The sequence below is a fragment of the Spermophilus citellus genome (genome assembly GCF_964194105.1).
Source record: "Spermophilus citellus genome assembly, chromosome: 6".
In the NCBI taxonomy this organism is placed as follows: Eukaryota; Metazoa; Chordata; class Mammalia; order Rodentia; family Sciuridae; genus Spermophilus; species Spermophilus citellus.
Genome location: NC_138187.1, coordinates 74,762,970 through 74,786,600, shown reverse-complemented (window position 1 = coordinate 74,786,600; position 23,631 = coordinate 74,762,970). Strand labels below are relative to the sequence as shown.

The window sequence follows — 23,631 nt, the reverse complement described above, 5'->3', positions numbered from 1 at the left end:
AGAAGTTTAGAAAGCCCAAATCAAGTTGAAAAACAGGCAAAGAATCTGTGGGAAAAGAAAAAAAGAATTAGGAAGGGCTTTTGAATACTTTTAGAAACTAGGAGAACAGAGTAATGAATTATTTTCTTTCTCTTTAATTAAATAAAGAAAAGAAGCAAAGCTATAAAAAGAGGGGGGGAAAGTATAATTAAGAATATCTGGGGCTGGGATTGTGGCTCAGCAGTAGAGTGCTCGCCTAGCACAAGCGGGACCTGGGTTCGATTCTTAGCACCACATAAAAATAAAGGCATTGTGTTGTATCCATCTATACCTAAAAATAAATAAATATTTTTTAAAAAGAATATCTATGTTGGCTGAAATACAGACTACTATGCTAAAAGTTGGGTTAATCAGGTACAACCATACTAAGATCTAAAATACTAGAAGAGTTATTTATTTTGATTCAGGAAACATCAGAGAGTCAAGGAAGAGTTTTGAACCAGGAAAAATTCCAATCAGATCTGGGCTTTTTGAACAACAACAAAAAAAAAAAAAAAAAAAAACAAAATCAATCTACTGCTAATATATAAAACCAGTTTGTAAAAGGAAAAAGGAGAAACATAATGAGAAAATATTTCTGTCCAGGTAACTAAGTGGGTTATTTAGGATGCATATGTTAAAATGCTATTCAATTTTGTTGTGGCCAGAGAGTAAGCTAAGAGACTGTCTTAAATTTACCTGTAATTGTTCAAGTATCCATATACATTATACATCTTTTGAAAATAAGAGCAAATTCTACTTTGAGTCATTCTTTGAAAATCCAGGCCCTCAGCCTAAGAGCTAAACAAATGAAAAAGAGCCCATAACACAAAGCTTTTAAGTTCCTTAGCCCTTCCCTTTAAGATTTTCAACCCCTTTGAAGTCCAAGAAGATTCAAGTCGTCCTGAACAATATCCCTAAAGCTAACATTTACTAATCTTTGAAAAGAAAAATAAGTTATTACTTTGATCTGGTAGTGCATATTAATAATTAATCCATCATTCTTACTGACTAGTAGCCAAGCCCAGTAAGCTTCTTTTTTTAAAATACTAAAATGAATTAAAGAAAAGAAACACATTTAAATTTTAAAACATACCATCTTATTTAACAACAGCTAAATGCATTAAAACTAAATTTATTACAAAGTTAACAGTTAACCAAAAATGACAGGCCTATATTTGATCAAATATAAACTATGTTCATAATTATGATCTTATAATTCCTGAATTAATGGTATATCCAGGAATGTGCAGTACAATCATTTCCAGATATACCAAACACCCATGATACGGAACACCCATGAACTACCTTCTTTACTTTCCTATACAGGGTCAGATCTGATTCAACCTTATATACACAAATAAGAAATGCACTAATTTCAAAACTCCAAATTTTCATATCAGTTATTGATGTTGCCTTAAAAGCAACAAAATCATTAACACATTTCTTCTAGTTACAAAAGAACAAATATTTTTTAAGTCAGAAGAATATAAACTATTAGCAGTTCAGCATGGTTTTGTGAACAGCAACTGAAGTTAAATTTTTTACTTTCTAAGACAAAAACAGGATTTGTGGAAAAGGGAAAAGAGACAAAAATAACCAAACTTGCCTCAAAAATTCAAAGCTTTATAATGATCTAATTTTATCCTCAGATCTTTATGGTCATACTCAAAAAAGAGGAAATAAAGAAATTTACTCAGTAGTACTCAGAAAATCCTACATAAGAAACCCAACTAAATTTCAATAATTTTCTCAATGAATTGGAGAATTTTTTTATGATATGCAGATACTTCTGATTTCCTCAAAATGTATGACTGTCAAGCATTTGGGGAGGGGAGAAATGCTGGTAAGACAATTACTACAAAAGCTCCCAATGGACAATGAGTTGTGGTTCAGGGGAAAAGCTTGTGCTTAGTACGCATGAGGCTACGGATTTAATGCCCAGCATCCAAAAGAAGAAAAAAAAACACATGGGGAGGGGAAAATACCCCAACACCCTAATTTGAACAAGAGAAGAATATGTCAAGCAAGAGGATCTGTACCTGAAAAGGAATAGAAAGTGTTAGGTCGGTGGCTGCGACTTGGTGGCAACTTAGAACAAAGCAGCCCGCAACGAAAGAAAAAGAACATCAATCAGATGCCAGCAGAAACACCTGTCAATCAGCCAGATCTCCTGACTAACGCCTGTCAATCAACAGGCCCCCCCCCACCCCCGGCCAATCCTGGAGTTCAGCCAACTCCCCTGACCAACTTCAAGGGGGCAAGGGACCCTAGAAACACCTTTTCCTGTCCCAAGCCCTTCCCTTCCTGCTGTAAGCCTCATAAAAGTCCAGTCCAGTAGAGCTTCCACGTGGTTTCTCCTCAGACCCTTCCCCTGTCCCCTCTGTGGGTCTGATCAAGTTCCGCCCTGGAGTGATATCTCAATAAAGCCTGTTCAGTGGTCCTTTTAAATCTGCCTCCTTTGGCCATTGCCTGCCCCAACTGATCTGACAGAAAGTAAGGCTGAAGAGTTAAAAAGAAGCCAAAAGTTAAGATGTTTTATATGTCACGTTAAGAAGTTCGACTTAATTGAAGATTTTAGACTCGGATAAATATTTCACTCCGAGGAACCATATTTTTAAAATATCACTATCAGCAACCTGGAAATGACCGGGGACAGACTAGAAGCAGAGAACAGTTAGAGACTACTGTAGTAATCTCAGAGAGCAGTGATATAAACCTGCCTAAGCAGTTACATAAATAGAAAGATGAATTCAAGTACTATTAGGAACTTAAAGGACACAGACTACAGCAACACTGGAATTCTTGAGGGACATATTCATTTTGCCTGGCACATAGTAGATAAGATACATTTATTTTTTGGAATGTAAAGAATTATAACTATAGAAGTCAAGAAGGACTCCAAGGCCAAGGGCAGTGGCACAAGCCTGTAATCCCAGGGGCTCCTCGAGAAGCTGAGGCAGGAGGATCAAGTGTTCAAAGTCATCCTCAGCAAAAGCGAGACACTAAGTGACTCCGTGAGTCCCTGTCTCTAAATAAAATACAAAATAGGGCTGGGGATGTGGCTCAGTAGTCCAGTGCCCCTGAGTTCAGTTGCTGGTACCCTACTCCTCACCCCCAAAAAAGAAGGACTCCCAGGCTCTTGATCTCTGTGACTAAGTAGACAACTGATGTATGAGTCAGCAAAACAGAGGAAAAGAATTATTTAGAAAAAAAAGTTTCTATATACATTTTTTTCTTCTTTTTTGGTGGTGCTGGGGATTGAACCCAGGGCCTTGTACATGTGAGGTAAGCACTCTTATCAACTGAGCTATATCCCCAGCTCCTCAATATAGTTTTTTGACCATGCTGAATTTGTGGTATTTTCAACTCCAGGGAAGAGGCAGAATGTCAAGCGTATTTACAAATAATCCTCACAGCAATTCCATGAGTAGATATATTTCATACCTATTTACAAAAGTGGTAAGTGAACTCAAGTACCTGTACCTGTTCAACTACCCATTTACCAACAGGTGCAAGTTAAGCCCAGAGCCACAGTCTTTTCATCAAAGCACATTTCAGAAGAAAAAGTATCTGGCTGTGGTTTATGACACTGAATGGATTAAAAAATCTGTAGGATGTGAACTGGTCCCACGTAGTCTGACTAGGAATGCAAAATGCCCTATTATAAAAACAAAGACATGAGTGACTTAGCAGAGACAGGAATGATTCAAAGATGCCTCTTGGGCTTTAAGCCAAGACAACTAGAACATGGAATTACCAAAGAATGAATGAAGAACCAGACTGGGAAAGACAAGTTTGGTTTTCTGATAGATTGCTATTTAGGTGATAGCAACAGACCAAATAAAAACACAATACTGACAATCTAGAAAATATTAATAATTAATTATTGGATAAACTGAGTACTTACTATATAACAGGCATTGTCCCTAAGGTACTGGGAATAGAAAGGAAGAGTTCTCATCCTCATGGAGTTTATGTTCCATACAAGAAATGGTCAATAAATTAATTTAACATCAAGTAGTTAAGTGCTATAATGAAAAATGAAGAAAAGAAGCAGTAAGGGTGTAAAGATGGATTTTTTTTAAAAAGAAGATAACTAGAAAAAAACCTCTCTTGGAAAGTGACTTTTTAAAAAATATTATTATAGTTGTCAATAGACCTTTATTTTATTTACTTATATGCAGTACTGAGAATCAAACCTAGGGCCTCACACATGCTAGGCACAAATTCTACCCACCGAGCTAAAACCCCAGCTCTAGTCCCGAATGATGAAATGAACATCAAGACTTTAATATTCGGAGGCAAAGAAATAGCATAAGACAGATAGCTATAGGGGCAGAAATGAACCTGTAGTGTTCAGATCCAAGAAACTTGGCTTGATAGGAAATCTGGATGTCATAATCACATCAGAGACCCAGAAAGGGGCCAGACTACAGACCATCATAAAGAATTTGCATTTCCCTTTAAGTGGTATAGGTAGCTACTACAGAGTTTTAAGCAGGTAAGTAACACTATCTAACATTTAGTAAAGATCACACTGGACTTTGTAAATGAGAACTGATTATAGGGGCAAATGTGGTAACAAACGGTACCAGAAAGCTCTTGCCTTAGTATGAAAGAGATTATGATGACATGATAACAGTTCTGAAGTAGAAAGAAGTAATGAGATTTGGTTTGATATAATGAGAACAACTAAGAACAGAGCAGGGAGGAAGAGCAGGAAGAAAAGATAAACATTAAACAGATACATTAGGTGGGAGGGAAAGGGAGAGAAAAGCGAAATTGCATGGTAATGGAGGGAGACCCTCATTGTTATACAAAATTTCACATAAGAGGTTGTGAGGGGAATGGAAAATAAATAAGGAGAGAAATGAATTACAGTAGATAGGGTAGAGAGAGAAGATGGGAGGGGAGGGGAGGGGAGGGGGGATAGTAGAGGATAGTTACTAATAGGGCATTATGTAAAACTGTGGATGTGTAACCGATGTGATTCTGCAATCTGTATATGGGGTAAAATTGGGAGTTCATAACCAACTTGAATCTAATGTATGAAACATGATATGTCAAGAGCTTTATAATGTTTTGAACAACCAATAAAAAAAAAGAAAAAAAAAAGAGATTTGGGATATATTTCTTAAGTACAGTCAAAAGTTCTTACTGATAGAATGGATGTGGAGTGTGAAAGAAAAAGAATCAATGATAAACATTAGATATTAAATCTCAATAGTAGGAAATAATAAGGGTATCATCTACTGAGATGGGCAATGGTGAAGGAATAAGAGGGTATTGGAGAATGAAATTTTTGAAATATATTTTTAGACTCCTATTAGAATCCAAGTGGAGAGGTTGAATATATGGGTATCTAAGTCTGGAACTCAGGCTGAGGCTAAGTACAAAAATTTAAGTATGATGAATGTGCATGGTATTTAAAGATAAGAGATTAGTTCTACCTATCCAAGAGCCTTGGATAGATCTTTCCATCTTCTAAGGTCTTCTTTAATTTCTTTCTTTAGCATTCTATAGTTTTTGTTGTAGAAGTCTTTCACCTCTTTTGTTAGGTTAATTCCCAAGTGTTTTATTTTTTTGAGGCTATTGTAAATTTAGTAGTTTTCTTTATTTCTCTTTCAGAGGATTTGTCATTGATATACAGAAATGCCTTTGATCTATAGGTGTTGATTTTGTACACTGTTACTTTGCAGAATTCATTTACTAGTTCTAGAAGTTTTCTGGTGGAATTTTTTGGATCTTCTAAGTATACTTAGAATCATACTGTCGGCAAATATGAGTTTTCTTTTCCTATCCGTATCCCTTTAATTTCTTTTGTCTAATTGCTCTTGCCAGTGTTTCAAGAACTATGTTAAATAGAAATGGTGAAAGAGGGCATCCCTATCTTGTTCCAGCTTTTACAATGTTGAGTTATGTTCCTATTATCCCTAGTTTTTCTAGTGTTTTGAACTGAAGGGGTGCTATATTTTCTCAAATGCTTTTTCTGTACCTACTGAGATGATCATATGGTTCTTATCTTTCAGTCTAAATGACCATACTACCAAAAGCATTATACAGACTTAATGCAATTCCAATCAAAATCTCAATGACATTCCTCATAGAAATAGAAAATCAGTCATGAAATTCATCTGGAAAAACAAGAGACCAAGAATAGCTAAAGCAATTCTTAGCAAAAAGAGTAAAGCGGGTGGCATCACTATAACAGACCTTAAGCTACACTACAGAGCAATAGTAAAAAAAAAAAAAAAAAAAAAAAAAAAAAAAACATGGTATTGGCACCAAAATAGACTGGTAGACGAATGGTACAAATTAGAGGACACAGAGACTAACCTACATAATTACAGTTATCTTAAATTAGACAAAGGCATCAAAAACATACATTGGAGAAAAGACAGCCTCTTCAACAAATGGTGCTGGAAAAACTGGAAATCCATATGCAACAAAATGAAATTAAACCCCTATCTCTCACCATGCACAAAACTCAACTCAAAATGGATCATGGACCTAGGAATTAAACCAGAGACCCTGCATCTAATAGAAAAAAAAGAAGGCCCAAATGTCCATCATATCAGATTAGACCCCTACTTCCTTAATAAGACTCCTATAGCATAAGAATTGAGATCAATAATTAATAAATGGGATGGATTCAAACTAAAAAGCTTCTTTTCAGCAAAAGAAACAATCTGTGAGGTGAATAGAGAGCCTACAGCTTGGGAATAAATTTCTACCACTTGCATATCAGATACAGCACTAATCTTTAGGATGTATAAAGAACTCAAAAAGCTAAACACCAAAAAACCCCCAAATAACCCAATTAATAAATGGGCCAAGGAACTGAACAGACACTTCTCAGAAGAGGATATACAATCAATCAACAAATATATGAAAAAATGTTCAACATCTCTAGCAATTAGAGAAATGCAAACTACTCTAAGATTTCATCTCACTCCTGTCAGAATGGCAGCTATTAAGAATACAAACAACAATAAGCATTGGTGAGGATGTGGGGAAAAAGGCACACTCATACACTGCTAGTGGGAGTGCAAATTGGTGCAGCCAATATGGTAAGCAGTATGGAGATTCCTTGGAAAACAGGGAATGGAACCACCTTTTGACCCAGGTATCCCACTCCTCAGTTTACCCAAAAGACTTAAAAACAGCATACTACAGGGATACAGCCACATCAATGTTTATTGAAGAACAATTCACAATAGATAAACTGTGGAACAACCTAGATGGACTTCAGTATATGAATGAATAAAGAAAATGTGGTATATATATGGAATGGAATATTACTCAGCAATAAATGAGAATAAAAATCATGGCATTTGCAGGTAAATGGATGGAGTTAGAGAAGATAATGCTAACTGAAGTTAGCCAATTTCCAAAAAATCAAATGCCAAATGTTTTCTCTGATATAAGGAGGCTGATTCATAGTCGGGTTAGGAGGGGAAGCAAGGGAAGAAGAACTCTAGATAGGGCAAAAGGGTGGGAGGGGAAGGAAAGGGGCAAGAGGTAGGAAAGATGGTGGAATGAGACGGACATCATTACCCTAAGTACATGTATGAAGACACGAATGGTATGAATATACTTTGTATACAACCAGAGATATGAAAAATTGTGCTCTATATATGTAATATGAACTGTAATGCATTCTGCTGTCATATACAACAAATTAGAATAACAAAAAAAATTTTAAAAAGCTAAGAGATTAGTTTTTATTTTATTCTTACTTTATAAATAAAAAGCATAGAAATTTTTCTACTGGCTTTACAACTACTAACAATTCTCTAAACAGTCCTCTAAATTAAAGAACTATTATTATCCCTTCATCTGACATTAAAGATAAGAAAACAGAACAGAATATCTGACCAACTGACTCAAAGTCACACTGTTGTTAAGCAGCAAGCCTGAGATCTGAATTCAAACAGTGGCACTCCACAGAGACTGAAATCTTAACACAAAGTTAAGGTGTCCCCTAAGACATTAAGAGAAAAAAATGTCAAAGAAAAAGAGATTTTAGAATTGAGACTTTGGGCAGTCAACATTTGGATAATGAGAAAAGAAGAAAAAAAGGTTAAAAATGAGCTAAGCAGAAAATAGGAAAGGTCGATGTCCTGGAAAACCATGAATAAAGTACATCTAAGAGAAATATTTAAGAGATCACCAAAGAAATGGACAAGGAACAGACCACTGGATTTGGCAAGATGGAAGTCAGTAGTGACTTTGAAATAAAAACTTGATGGAGCAAGTTTTTTTTTTAATTCAAGAGTTGAATCTAGAAGAAATGAATTGTCCAGAATGAATTTCATTTATTCAGTAAATGTATATTCAGTAATGTATGTATTATTCAGTAAATTTCATTTATTCAGTGAATGTTTATTAGCACTAGACCCTGGTCTACATGCTTGGGATATAGTAGTGAAAAAATGAAACAAAAATCCTAGCATTAAAGGAGTTCTATATTATATATAAGATTGACAGTTTCAGTGTGTGAATAAAACTGAACACAATTTTGAAGTGCAAATGCATGTAATTGTTAAGTGATTAATAATCATATCAAGTAGTACTTTAATATAGCTGAAACACTGATGGACAACAGGGTAAGAAGAAATACTGTTAGAAAGCATTCTACATACTACATTCTATATGCTACTAATGAAAAATTAAACAAGGAACTCTATAGGACTCTGTTCAAGGATAATTAAACTGGTAATCTCTGAAAGGTCTTCTTATATAAACCTTTCACAATATTTCAAAACATATGAGAAAAAATTGATCTAAATGCCAAAACCTAACAAACTTTTTAAAAGTAGCTTTTCTAGAAGAAAACGATGTGTCTACATTCAAGAAGCTTATTGTCTAGAAGTCTTGTGAGAACCGCAACATTCTCAACAAAGATTAAACACCTACTATTTAGCACCACCAAAATAATTAAGGAACAAAATACAGGATACAACTACCTCAATAATACTCAATAATTTTGTAAAGAAAAAATGCTAAAATAATTTGCAGAATTTTGGAAAAAGGTGGAAACTACAATAGACTATATTGTAGATGTTCTCAATGGAGAACTATTCTGACACCCCAGGGGGCATTTAATTATGCTTTAAGACTTTTTAAAACATTACTGGCAGTGGAATGCCACTGGCATCTCATGAATAAAGGCCACAAATGTATTGTATAGACTTTCATAAAGATATTTAGTCTAAACTATCTATATGTTGCTACTAAGAAACCCTAAGCTATATTTATCAGGAAATAATTCAGGCTGGATTCTAAATTGGACTATAAAACGAAGATACACAGAAAGACAGGAGAAATTATAGAAACAAAAGCATAAGGGCAAGAAGGAACCTGTGTTTGAATTGGGTGGTGCAGGTGCAAGGAACAGGTTTGACATTAAGAATTTTGTCTGAATCCAAGGCAAACCTGTTCAAAACACCAGCAGGAGTATGCAAGAGGCCCTGAGTTCAATATACACCACAACAAAGACAAATAATGTGAATGGGACAGAAAGGTGATTGGTTAGTTGATAGTTACATCAAATGAAACCATTAAAACTAGATAAAGGTGCTGAAAACAGGAAAAGCTAGTGTTTTATTTTAAGCATTTGTTCTACAGATTGATACACTACTTTATATAAAATTGCTTACACTGTGGTAGGCTCTCTAAACATACTATTTCATTTAATCACAGAACAGAAATATGTGTTTTTGCTTCTTTAAAGGTGAGGACACTGGAAATCAATTTAACTTTATTATTTCACTATGAGCTAGGAACAGGCAGAGATAGACAGAACTCTTTTCTTGTCTTAACTCAAATTTCCAAGCATCAGTGACATGTTGTAAGAGTCCAAAAGAAAAATTCAAAACTCACCTTTCATAATTAAAATATACAAAGATGTATAAAGTAACTCTATAAGGTTTCCCTTGTATTTGTTTACTATAATAATTGTTAAATTCTGCCTTATAGGACTTGGATATTGTACTTGGCTTGCTTTCCTTAGCACTTGTGTGCCAAGGTAGTTTCTTAGTGCATCCAAATAACCCCAAAATTCTCTTCCCAGAAATCCAAATCCCGCAATTATTACCTTTAAACCAGAAAAAGAAAGGGGAGAGGAGCTTACTTGTTGAATTGGTATGATGGACAACTAATACCAATGATTCCGAAAACAACACAAATTTAACATTACAGATGCCTTCCCGGATTCAAAGTCTTCTTCCATGCTTCTTACAATGAGAGACCCAATCTAAGAAAGGCAACCCAAAAGACTCAGGCCCTCAATTAAGTTTCAGTTGTTGCCAAGTATTTCATCCTCATGTTTCCCAACATTTTGGGGTCTACCCTCAACCAGAGCTTTCTCCTGCAGTGACCTAAGTTAGGAAAGAGATTTTTAAAACCTGAGGAACCTTAACTAAAACATGCTCGTAGTTTCAGATACTTAAAATTTAGCTAGAGTAACACTGCTGCTATAGGACTTACAGCTCTACCCTAGCCGATATATATGCCTCCGTCCTAGTTCTTCCAGTAGCAAAGTCCCAGCACCAGATGCTACACCAGCTGCTCCTCTGAGGCCTTTTACACCAATCCCTTCAGCAGTTCCTCCGAAACCCAGTCCTAGCTCAAGGCCCATCTCAGAGGTTCTGAATCCCATTTCTTTCAAATAGAATGCGCCAAGCCCTCAACCTTCTTTCATCTCTTAAAAGGAGCCTCAGGAATGGGGAAGAGCGTGGTCATGGCCCTGGGGTTCAGAATGGACGCAGACAGAGGAGGCTCCTAGTCCGGTGGAAAATGAACAGGGAGCAGTTTAAAAAAAAAAAAAAAAAAAACACTTACCGACATCCTGGTCAAAGGGATTGGTGGCAAAGAGAGGCATCTCTACTGCCTACCGAAGTGTCCGCGGAGACTCCCCCTAGACAGCACGGGAGTCACGGTGCGACGTGGGATGGAGCAAAAACAGCCAGAACCTGATTCTACAGGGTCCAAGACAGCTCCTCCTCTCCTCCACCCCCAGCAACCGCGGCAGCAGCAGCGGCGGCGGCGGCAATAGCAAAGAAGCTGCGCAGGCCCCCGCGCGGAGCATCTCGGGAATCTAGGCGACCTCTGTGCTGCCTGCCCAAAACATTCCCCGCAAGCACAGTTCCACCCAGGGAGTCCCCCTCTGGCTGCCTCTTATTTTGATTATAGACATTTGAAAGTATGATTGGTGAATGCTTTTTCTATATTTCCCTGGATCAGGAGTCTCCGGAGGACAGGGTCCTCCAGGCGCGCCGAAGTCGACTAATGACCCCACGAGTGAATCACAGACTAAGGAGAAAGAAAGAGGGTCGGATTTAGGGCGAGTGAATTCCTTTTCTTTTCTGTTCCTTCGGTTGTTGGTCTTACCACTGTAGTATCTCCGAGCGAGAATGGACATTCCTTTGGGTCGCCCTTTAAGTAAAAAAGCTGTGAGTTCAGTTTGCTGTGTAAGGTGACAAGAAACTTGCTTGGATGAAGTCATGTGAGCTGAAGGAATTGGCTCCAGTCCCTAAAGAGGGGAGTGTCAGGGCACGCAGCTGCCTCGGGGAGGCTTAGGTAACGCTGGCTCTTTCCCTGGAGTCCCTGCAAGCCCCGCTGCGAAAGCTTTTGTCGTAAGGCGTGGGCACCTCGCGACTCACCGTGCAGTCATTAAGCAGCTGTGATGATTAGAAGATGAGTCTTCCGCTGCCCAAGATAGCCGCCCTGAGCTGAGCAAAAAAGGAACTCGGAAAAATTGAGCTAGAAATGGATTACCAATTCCTGGCAACCAAAATGTTGATTTAATCATTTTATTTATAAGTGTATGAAGGGAATAAAATTTATCCTGTACGTCCCGTAGAAGTTTTAAGGCATCTCCTAGAGATTTCGCGTTGCATTTGGAACTTCACTAAGCTCATCCTGCACGTAAATTGAAATTATGTAAATTATACCCGAATTTCAACATTTCCTAATGTAGCATGGAAACAACTACTGACATGTTAGCACTAGGAATAATATCACAGTATACAGACTGTGTTTATAAAACTCCATTTACTATGAAGTCCCACTTCTGAAAGTGAAAAATGAAAAATTAGAGTAGCAGATAAAGATAAGAGAATCAGAGATGTGAGGGAACTGTGTATTCACATATTGTTGATTGAAGTGTACATTAACAATTTTCCTCAGGGAAATATTTGAATGTGTGTAAGGTTTTGAAAATGCAAATAACCTTGGACCCAGCAATTCAATTTTTTTTTTTTTAGATTTTCCTAAAGATGTTCTTCTGAAAGAATTAAAATACATATGCTTGGCAACATTGCTTATAATATCAAAACCTTGTTAACTACTAAAATGTCTAACATTAAGAGATTGGCCAAATTACTTCATCTCTTGGTGTCTCAGTTTCCTGATCTGTAAGAAGCAGAAATAATTAAGGGTTGTGGGGATCAAGTGGATGAATACAAGAAAGACCCTTATAATAACACCTGGCATATAGTAAGCAATAAATAAGTGCACACAATCAAGATTAGTATTGGTCAAGTACGTTCCAGCACGTGTGATGTAAAAACTATATAGACATTTAAGATGATATTATACATCTGTATTTACATAAATATCTAAGTATTTAAGTTTTTAAAAGGTAGCAAAACCAGTAAAATGACAAATGCCTACAATTTTAAAAATCGGAAGGAAATATTCAAGAAGATTGTGATATGATTATTTTGGAATGGTAAGATCCTGGATTATGTTTTTGCTCTTTATACATTTTATATTTTCCAAATATTTTAATGGAAAGCATTGTTTTTCTTTCAAAGCAAAAAAAAATGGGATATGTTAATATCACCAGGCTCTTAATATTTTGAAGGGCCAATATGAAAAATTTGCTTGTGCTTTCTTATGACAAGAATTTTTTCCAAATTGCCACTATTAATAGAGGAAATAGACCATTGTTTCTCAAAACCTGCTATTAATAGCTTTAGGTAATCAAATGACAACAACTTCTCCACCTCAAGTTACAGAGCAGTATCATGGATTGGTATCATAATTGCCCTATAACAGGGTCCAATATCTATGAAAATGTATTTGAACATGCTCTATGCTTCAGAAATGAGACTGAATTGTTTTGTTACCAGTAGTAAGCCAGTAAACAAATTGTTCAAGCCTTAATTATCAATAGTTGAACATTGGGAATTACATTAGCAGTGAGAACATTATCCATGTATTTTGATCTAGAATAGTGACTTTAACTCCTGAGGGTCTTTATGATTAATATGCTTAAAAATAAACATTTTAAAAATAAAATAGATAATACTGTTATGTTTAACTTACAATTCACATATAAAAAGCAGAATGGGCTTGTATTTTGAGGTTAACATCCTTTGTTCCTTTAAAATATTGAAAACATAAGTTTCACTTTTAGTATTTCATTTTGAAAATTCTACATTAAAAGCAGTGATACTGATGTGCAAATGGAGTTACTACATAAAAAAAATCTATAATTAAAAAGTTCAGGATAAAATAATTAAAAAAAAAAAGTTCAGGAAAAGAAATATCTTAGGGAACTTAGCAGTTAAATTATCCCAACTGAGTAAAATGATTACTATTTCTCCAATTCAGCCCTTCCTTTCTAAGCTTATTGTCACTACTTTTGTTCCCACTCTCACCATTTCTCAGGGAATTAAGTAATCTCCCCTTATCCACAGGATCTGTGGTTAATCTTGGTCCAAAAATATGAAGTGGTAATTGTTAACAAATGAGCAAGTTTTAAACTGCATACCATTCTGAATAACATGATGAAATCTGGCAGCATTCTGTTCATTCTAGCCCAGGACATGAGTGTTGACCAGTATATCCATGATGTATATACTACTGCCCATTAGTAACTTAGTAGCCATTTAGTTATATTTAGGTTGGCTATATTCACATGATTTTTTATTATTGTATATTATGATTGCCCTCTTTTTTATTAGTTATTATTAATTTCTTATTGTGCCTTATTTATAAACTAAACATTATCATAGGTATGTATGTGTAGGAAAAAACAGTGTATATAGGGTTGAGTATATCCAGTTTGAGGCATCCACTAAAGGTCTTGGAACATGTCCACTGTGAGTAAAGATTGTAATACCGTATTATATTTATCTCCTAATATATTTTTTACTTTCCTACTGCTATGGAATGAATTATATCCCCCAAATTTCTATGTCAAATCCCTAACCCCAGTGTAATGGTATTTGAAGATAAGGCCTTTGGGAACTCATTTGTTTTAAATGAAGTCATGAGACTTGGGCCCTTGTAAGTTCTCTTATAAGAGACACCAAATTGCTTGCCCTTTATCCCTTTCTGCATGTGAGGATATAATATAAAAGCAGCTGTCTGCAAGCAAGGATGAGTTCTCAGTGGAGCCCAACCATGCTGACACCTGATTTCAGTTTCCCAACCTTCATAAATGTGAGAAAATTAATTTGTTTGGTCACTCACTTGGTGGTACTTTGTTACGGTAGCTCATGCTGACTAATACACCAACCTGTCTTCAAACCAAGCTCTACTAACAGAATGATTTTTCTAACCTACAAATGACTGTGTTATTCCCTTAAAATTCTTATACAGTTCTTCAGTCACTCAGTCACTGAGGAACTGTTCATTAATAAACTCCTTATGTTTGTCAAGTACCATTCTAGATGCTGGAAATATCATAGGGATACAAGCTTTGTGTAACTTAGCCTCTTTCAGGGGTCTTTTGGGAAGACAGTCATTAAATAATTAGATTACTGCCTAATTACAAATATACAGTCTCCTGTCCCCATATTAAGCACCCTTTACTATTACATCCTTATGAACTGATCCCCTAGAATTTCATCTCTTTATTTTCTGCACATACTCTCAAGTATTTCTAAACTACCAGCAGCAGTCCAGGCACTTTCCATGACTTCAAAACAAGCAACTTTCTGTTTTATCTGCTCTTATTCTATTGGATAGATCTAGATCTTCTAAATTCCACTTAGTCTTCACTTCCCAAAAGCATTTCCTAACTCATTACCTGACCGGTAACAGGCATATAATAAATATTTGTTAATTAATTGGTTGATTGGCCCCCTCTATCACAACACTTAATGGTTTGTTGTTTGGTCCAGGTATTGATTATTACATTAAAAACCAACCCAAATTTAGCATCTTAGAGGGGAAAAGGGTAATTTCTTTTACTTACAAATCAGAAATGTGGTTGGACCTCAGCAGGGACAGCTTGCCTCCCTTCCACGCAGTGTCAGCAGGGTGGCTGAAAGGCTTAGATGACTCTACAATTAGGGCAGCAATATTTGAAAATTTGCACAGTTATATGTCTGGCAATTGATACTGACAATTAGGATTATTAGAGCTATCAGAACAACTACATGTGTTTTAGTCAGCTTTGTTCAAAATACCTGCCAAGAATGACTTTAGAAGAAGAAAATTATATTTAGCCTTCATAGTTTCAGAGGTCTCAGATAATAGATGGACAATTTCATTGCGCTGTGCCGGAGGTGAGGCAGAACATCATGGTAGAAGCATTCAGAGGAGGAAAGCAGCTTAGGACATGACCACTAGGAAGCAGAGAGAAAGCTCCACTCACCCAAGATAAAATATAAACCTCAAAGGCACGCTCCTGGTGACCCACCTCCTCCAGCCATATCCTACCTGCCTATAATTACCACTCAGTTGATCCCTATCCATGAATTAATCCACTGATTAGGTTAAAACTCTCATAAGATAATCATTTCACGTCAGACATTCTTGTGTTATCTCACACAAGAGCTTTTGGAGGACCGCTGATATCTAAACTATAACAATATGTCCCCCCCCCCATGTATTTTCTTGGCTCCTTGTATCACACAGATTTAAATCTGAGTAAACCAAAGACAAGAAGAAGAAACTACCAATTTCTTCACATCTGGGCTAGGAAATGGATACACCACCATTTCAGTTATAGTCTATTGGATGGGCAGTCACAGCATCTACACTCAATGGAAGAGGAAATAAAATTCATGTCTTAGAAGAAGGAGTGTGAAACAACTTGGGGAGCCATGTTTAAATGCTACAACTATATTATAACTTTTACTTTATTTACATAGGCATTAGTTTTTGGGTCACTTATCCATAGGCTCTTCACAGTAGATGTTCCATAAATTGTTGTTAAATGCAGTCAATAAAAAATATTTATTAAAATTGCATACTTCCATTACTGGCCATAAGGGGGTGATAGGATTAGGACTTACCTTTTCACCATACACAAATAGAACAGTGGACAAAAATACATGGTACAATTTATTTCAAATGTAAGATAACAGACATCCCTGGAGTGTGGTCCTGAGGAGAAAGGAAACATACGCAGTAAACCTATGATTGCCAATAGTTTTCTGCCCAGAATAAGTTTCTGGACTGAAGCATGGGGAGGGGGAAGCCCCCCACCCCTCAAAAGTCCCCCAAAAGGCTTATTGTATTGAACAGATAAAAATCAGAGTTTGGGAAGACCAAGAAACTAGAAGTTGAAGGAGGAAATATTAGGAAAGTGCTATGCAGAGAACTCCACATATCTGCACAGAAATCTCAAGACTTTGGCTGAATGCTAATCTAGTCACGGATACACAAGCCCCACCAAGTATAGGGAAAGAAAAATCAACAGGGAACAAAACCCTGAACATTCCCAAACTTCATACTAATCTGGGAATCGTTTCAATTCTCAGAGCCAGGAGGAAGAGACCTACATGAATACAATGTTAAATAAGTACCCCAAAAGGGCAATGTTTTGGTAGTGATGAATAGCCTGAGAAAGATTTGTTCTCAAAGAACATAGAAAGTAACTCTTGAAAAGATTCCGCTAGGCAACGCATATGTTAAAGGCAAAACAAGGTTTGAAACTCTTAAAAGGAATACCCTCTCCCATGTTAGCTTTCTTTACTATAACAAATACCTGAGATAATCCACTTACATAGAGAAATGGTTTACTGTGGCTCAAATTTAGAGGATTCAGTCCATGATGGGTTGGCCCTGCTGCCTCGGGTAAGAAGCATGGCAGAAGCATGTAGCAGAGCACAAACCACTCACCCCATGACCAGGAAACAAAAGATTGGGTCCCACTATCCCATTCAGGGCACAAACCCAATGACCAGAACACCTCCCACTAAGTTGCTCCTCTTAAGGTTTCCACCCTCCACCCCACAGCAGTGCCACTGGTGAAGACCAGGCTTTTAACACATGGACCTCTGGAAGGACAATTGAGATCCAAATTTTTGCACCCCCCAGAAGAAATATAGCATTTGAAAAATGTAAATTCTACAGTGGCCAGACTCCAATTAAAAACAAAACAAAACAAACAAACAAACAAACAAACAAAAAACTGGATACGGACAGGGTCAGGAGAATGTGGCCAAAAACCTACACAATGAGAGGTGTTCAAAAAACTTATCCAGCCGAAAGGAATAGGATATCACTTGGAAATTTGAATTCACACAAACGAATGAAAATAAAGCAGTTGATACATAGAAACAAACCCTGAGGTTAAAGTGATAATTCAACTAACATAGAATGATTCAATTATTATAACTGATAATGTTTAAGAATTTACAGAAAGATAGATATAAAGAGGAGAGAAATAAAAGACACCAGAAAGAAGCAAATGGAAATTCTAGAAATGAAAAATACAATATTTAAGATTACATCTAAAATAGCCAGAATTAACAGATTAGGCACTGTAGTAGAAAAGTGAATTTGAAGCTGGATGGTGGCACACAACTGTAATCGAAGAAACTGGGGAGGCTGAGACAGGAGTATTGCAAGTTCCAGTCCAGCCTCAGCAACTTAGTGAGGCTCTAAGCAACTTAGTAAGACCCTAACTCAAAATAAAAAACAAAAAGGGCTGAGGATGTGGCTCAGTGGTTAAGCGCCCCTGGGTTAAACCTCCAGTACCAAAAAACAAAATGAATCTGAAGACACAAGAATATAAAGTATATAAATTGAAACACATAGAAGACTGAATTATTTTTACAGGAACTCAATGATCTGTAGGAAAATATAAGCAGTGTAGCATGTGTGTAGTTAGGAAACAAAATGGGAGGGAAATGGTTTAGGAAATCTTGACCAATTTTTTTCAAATTTAATAAAACTATATCCCATAGATTTGAGAAAGTAGGTAAACCCCAAATATAATCAACACAATGAAAATGATACCAAAGCAGAACATGAAAAAAATTACTGAAAATCAGTGATAAAGATGAAAAAAAGACATTGTAAAAAAAAAGATAAGAATTACCTTAGTCTAATAATAAAACTATATGATATTTTTTTAATTCTTATTATTTATTTTTAATTTTTAATTTGTTCTTTTTAGTTATACATGACAGTAGAATGTATTTTGACATATCATACATACATGGAAACATGAACATATGTGTACATGATATGGAGATATGATGGTCATTTATTCATACATGAACATAGGAAAATTATGTCTGATTCATTATACTACTGTTCTTTCCATTCCCATTCTGCCTCTCCTTCCTTCCACTGCCGCCTGTCCAATTGGATGAACCTTCACCTCTCTATCCCCACACCCTCACCATTGTGAGTCAGCATTCACATATTGGATTGAACAGAGAGAACATTCAACCTTTGGTTTTAAGGGATTGGCTTATTTCACTTAGCATGACAGTCTCCAGTTCCATCAAATGCTATAAATGCCAACTGGCAAATGCCATAATTTCATTCTTCTTTACGGCTGAGTAATATTCCATTGTGTATATGTATGGCCTTTTCTTCATCCATTCATCTGAGGAAGAGTACCTAGGTTGATTCCACAGCTTAGCTATTGTGAATTGAGCTGCTATAAACATTGATATGGCCATATCACTATAGTACGCTGAGTTTATGTCTTTGCGGTATACGCCAAGCAGTGGGACAACTGGGTCAAATTGTGGTTCCATCCCAAGTTTTCTGAGGAATCTCCATACTGCTTTCCAGAGTGGCTACACTAATTTGCGGTTTCACCAGCTCTTATTGTTACTTGATAGAACATTTTTTAAAAGACAGCAAAATATTACCTTTAAAATCCTAAAATTTTAAAATTTTCACCGAAAGAGTAACTTTCAAAAATAAAGGGGAAGGCTACAGGTGTAGCTCAGTGGTAGAGCATTTGGCTAGCATGCTCAGAGCTCAGGGTTTGATCCCCAGGGGGCACCACCCTCCTAGCACCTTCACATATTCAAACTACCCAAACTCTGTCCAAACCCTGTCCTTTGAGTTTTTGTGTCCTTCTCTTTACAGGAATCATTGATTAAATTGTCAGCCATTTAAATTAAAAATAAATAAATGAAGATTAAAAGCCTCACAACGGTCAGGAAGTTCTGATCACAGTGATATTTTGGTTTGAAAAACAAAAATTGTGTGCCATTGGTAATCAACTTATTCTTCAGACACTGTTCCCTCCCTGGAGGTCCAGGGGTAGGGCCTAAGTACCAACCCTCTACTCTTGGTGGGTTGTTTTTCCTGGCAATCAGGCCCCACCCTAAGACTATCCAGGAACTTTCAGCTGCCAGACATCTCTTTAGGATTTATAAAGATATCTATATTATCATAGGTTCTGAGGATTCCAGGAGCTGTGTGCCAGGAAATGGGGGCAGAGGCCAGATATATTTTTCATATATGTCACGCAGGTTACTGGTTTTACATACGTTACTGCTAATTGGCATACTTCTAATAACCTAGGCATCAAAGCACAGTAAATATGCAGTGAATGGAATGAAAAAGAAACACACAGCATATTAAAATTTGTGAGAAGCACTTACAGCTCTATGTAGAGAGATTTTTATAGTATAATAGAGCTCCTCTAGTAGAATAGACAGAAGGTCCCAAATGAGTGATCTCAGGTATCATCCCAGAAAACCAGAAAAAAGTAGCAAAAGAAACCCAAAGCAAACAGAAGAATTAACAAGCATCAGCATGGAAATCAATGAAAAGGAAAACACAAAATAAATGAAACTCAATACTAGTTATTTGAAAAGATAACAAAAATGATAAATCTATATGTAGACAGATTATGGAAGGGGGAGAAAAGTCACGAATTATCAATATCAGAAACGAGAGAAGTGATATCACTACAGATGCCACAGATATGGAAAAGAAAACTGATGAAACAATATCCATAAATTGGACAACAGGTAAAAGTGCAAAATTCCTTCAAAGGCACAACCACTAAATCTCATTTAACATGAGTGTCTCTGTTTCTATTAAAAGAATTACATTTCTGGTTAAAAACTTTCAACAAAGTTAACTACAGACCTAGCTGGTTTCACTGGTTATTAAAATGGGGGAAAGTGGAAAGGAAGATACTCTGACTTCATTATTTTGTTTGTAGTGATGCTTTTGTGGATGTACATACTGTTATTTAGTAAATCACTCAGTTACTATGTGCAGATATTGTATGTGAATTATGCCTCTCAACAAAGCTGTTAAAAGTAACCAGAAATTACGCCTTTTGCAATCATTTGTACTTATGATAAAACTTTTTGGAGATCACTTAAAATTTGAAAGTATGTGTTTCAGAAAAGCAAAAATGTTTGAAAATCAGTCTCACACCATTCCTCAGGAACTAGATTAGGCTGCCTCCTCTTCCCTGAGATTCTGGAGCAGCTACTTCTTCTAGAATGGTTTGACATCTTTCTTTCTTTCAGAAGGTTGAACTGATCTTTATATTGCCAGGATGGCAAGCAGCCTGTTCATAACAAACAACAGTTTTATAATATTTTATAAGTAGTTTTATAATAGTTTATAGCAATTCAACTCAAAACTTCCACTTTTCCTCCTTCCCAATTATAAAGATCATATCTAGCACCTAATAACTGCCACCAACTGGTTAACTGGATTTGTTACCAGCTGGTCTGGGTTTATGGTGATTCTTCTGACTCAGTCTGCAGTTGGCATGATTCAAAAGAATCTTTGAAAACGGAAAACCTCACCAAGGAATCCGCTCCTTCCCCGTGTTTGCCATTCAAAGACTTTTCAAACTTCAGTTTTAAAGATGATTCAAAGCTTAGCATAGGGAAATGTTTACAGCAGCTCAATTCACAATAAGTAAGTTGTGGAATCAACCTACGTGCCCTTCCACGGATGAATGGATAAAGAAAATGGGAGATTCACAAGAAGATAAAAGGCATCTTCATTCTAAAGTTCTCTGGACTATATCTCTGCTGATGTAGGACATTTTTTTCAAAAGAGCACTTAAAATACTATTTTTTATGCTGAACCATACATGATTAATTTTTTAAAAAATATTTTTTAGTTGATGATAGACCTTTATTTTATTTATTCATATGTGGTGCTGAGAATGGAACCCAGTGCCTCACACATACATGCCAGGCAAGTGCTCTACCACTGAGTCCCAGCCCCAGCCTGATTAATGTTTATAATTGCATGTGAGTATAGTTTGTTTTCATAATCAATTTCGTAGGTATAAAGTGGTTCTTTTGAAATGAAGTTCTTATAATAATATATCTACAAAACAGAAGGTTTTGCTTACAGTCTTTTCAAGTCTTGATTTTCAAGATTTAGTACCTAAAATTTGTATGACTAATTCTGTTCTAAATGAGATTCTAGATAAGCTCTCAAAGGACTTCACTGAGCCTCAGTTTTCACATCAATAAAAAAAAAATAAAAAATAAAGAGATTGGGCTGACTGCCTGCACATCAGTATATTACTAACACATCTTGGAATACATTTATTTAGAAGATTTTCTTATCCACTATAAAACAGTTAGCTTCGTCAGGATAGGCCCTCATTTTTCTTTTTATTTTGATAACACCTATCTATAACTAATGCATAGTAAATTATTATTTTATGTATATTTATTTTTAATTTGTGGTACTAAGGATTGAGCTCAGGGGAACTTTATTACTAATGTACATCCCCAGCCTTTTTTTAGTTTGAGACAGGAGCTCATTAAATTGCTCATGCTAGGGGCTGGGGATGTGGCTCAAGCGGTAGCGCGCCCGTCTGGCATGCAGCGCGGCCCGGGTTCGATCCTCAGCACCACATACAAAGATGTTGTGTCCACCGATACCTAAAAAAAATAAATAAATAAATATTAAAAAAATTCTCTCTCACTCTCTCTTTAAAAAAAAAAAAAATTGCTCATGCTAGTCTCAGTCCAGTGTTCTCTCCACCTCCCTAGTAACTGGGATAACTGGTACACCATCGCACCTTATTCATTTTTTAAAGGACAATTTTACAAATCTGCTGATATTATTTATTCATAGTGTCTTTAGTAGTTTTTTTAAAAATGTTATTATATCAAACTTTGTACAAAACATAACCATTGTGAAAATGAGGTCATCTTGTGTCAGACTCAATGTGTTAAAGGCATATTTGAAAGAGAAAGTATTAACCACAAAATACAAACTCTCTCTGCCACAATATTGAGGTTTTATGTTAAACATATCAATAATATGATGAATTTTTTACTTTAAAATACTTGCTATTAATGACATTTAAAAATCAACTGTAAGTAATAATTTGCACATGAAGTGAATTCAATTTATGTATTCAGTATGATGTTTTGACAAATATTTATACCTATATAACTACCAAAAATCAACATATTGAAGATTTGCATTACCCTATGTATTCCTGTGCTTATTCTTAATCTATTCTCCCCACAAACATCCCTAACCCTAGGCAACTCTGTAGTTACAGATTAGATTTTCCCTTTTCAGAGTTCCACATAAAAGTAATCATATACTATGTAATATTTTGTGTCTGGCTTCTGTTGCTCTGCATAAAGTTTATGCGATTTATTCATGTTGCACATACAGTGGTTTATTCCTTTCTATTGCTGACTAATATCCCATTGTATGATTGCACTAAACTTTGTCTAATCACATGTTAATGGACACATGGTTATTTTTAGTTTGGGGTACTATGACTAAAGCTGCTATGAACATTTGTATCCAAGTCTTTGTGTGAATATGTTTTTATTTCTTTTTCTTAATATCAAGAACAAAATTGCTGAATCATATATAAGAATTTGTTATATAACTGGATACAAATTCCTTGTTAGGTAAATGTATTGTGAATATTTTCACTTTTTAATGTTGTTTTTAAAACAGTAAATTTTTACATTTTTGATGAATTCAATCTTTTTTTTCTTTTTAGATTATTGCTTTTTTTCCCCCTTGTACTTGAGAAATCTTTACTTTCTCCAAGGTCATAAAGATTCTGTTGTATTCTTCTGGAAGTTTCATAGATTTAGCTTTTATGGTTAGTTCTATCATCCATTTCCAGCTAATATTTGCCTATGATATAGAGTCAAGATTCATTTTTATACGGATATCAAATTGTTCCATTTATTAAAAAGATTATACTTTCTACATAGAAGTACCTTAATTCTTCTTATCATTTAAAAAATTTTTTGATACTGAGGATTGAACTCAGGGACACTCAACCACTGAGCCACATCCCCAACCCTATTTTGCACTTTATTTACAGACAGAGTCTCACTGAATTGCTTTTACTGAGGCTGGCTTTGAACTTGTGATTCTCATGTCTCAGCCTCCCCAGAAGCTGGGATTACAGGCCTG

The 23,631-nt window shown here is 35.9% G+C and overlaps 1 protein-coding gene across 1 annotated transcript in view; it reads right to left on the bottom strand.

The window, feature by feature from the left end:
* The window catches only part of STAM (signal transducing adaptor molecule), a 68,643-nt gene extending 57,550 nt beyond the window's left edge, over positions 1 to 11,093 (bottom strand). Inside the window, exon 1 of the mRNA XM_081298424.1 lies at positions 10,867 to 11,093. Within this exon, the coding sequence (XP_081154550.1) occupies positions 10,867 to 10,906 (40 nt within the window). The 5' untranslated portion in view covers positions 10,907 to 11,093. The remainder of the gene's footprint in view (positions 1 to 10,866) is intronic.
* Positions 11,094 to 23,631: the final 12,538 nt, after the last annotated feature.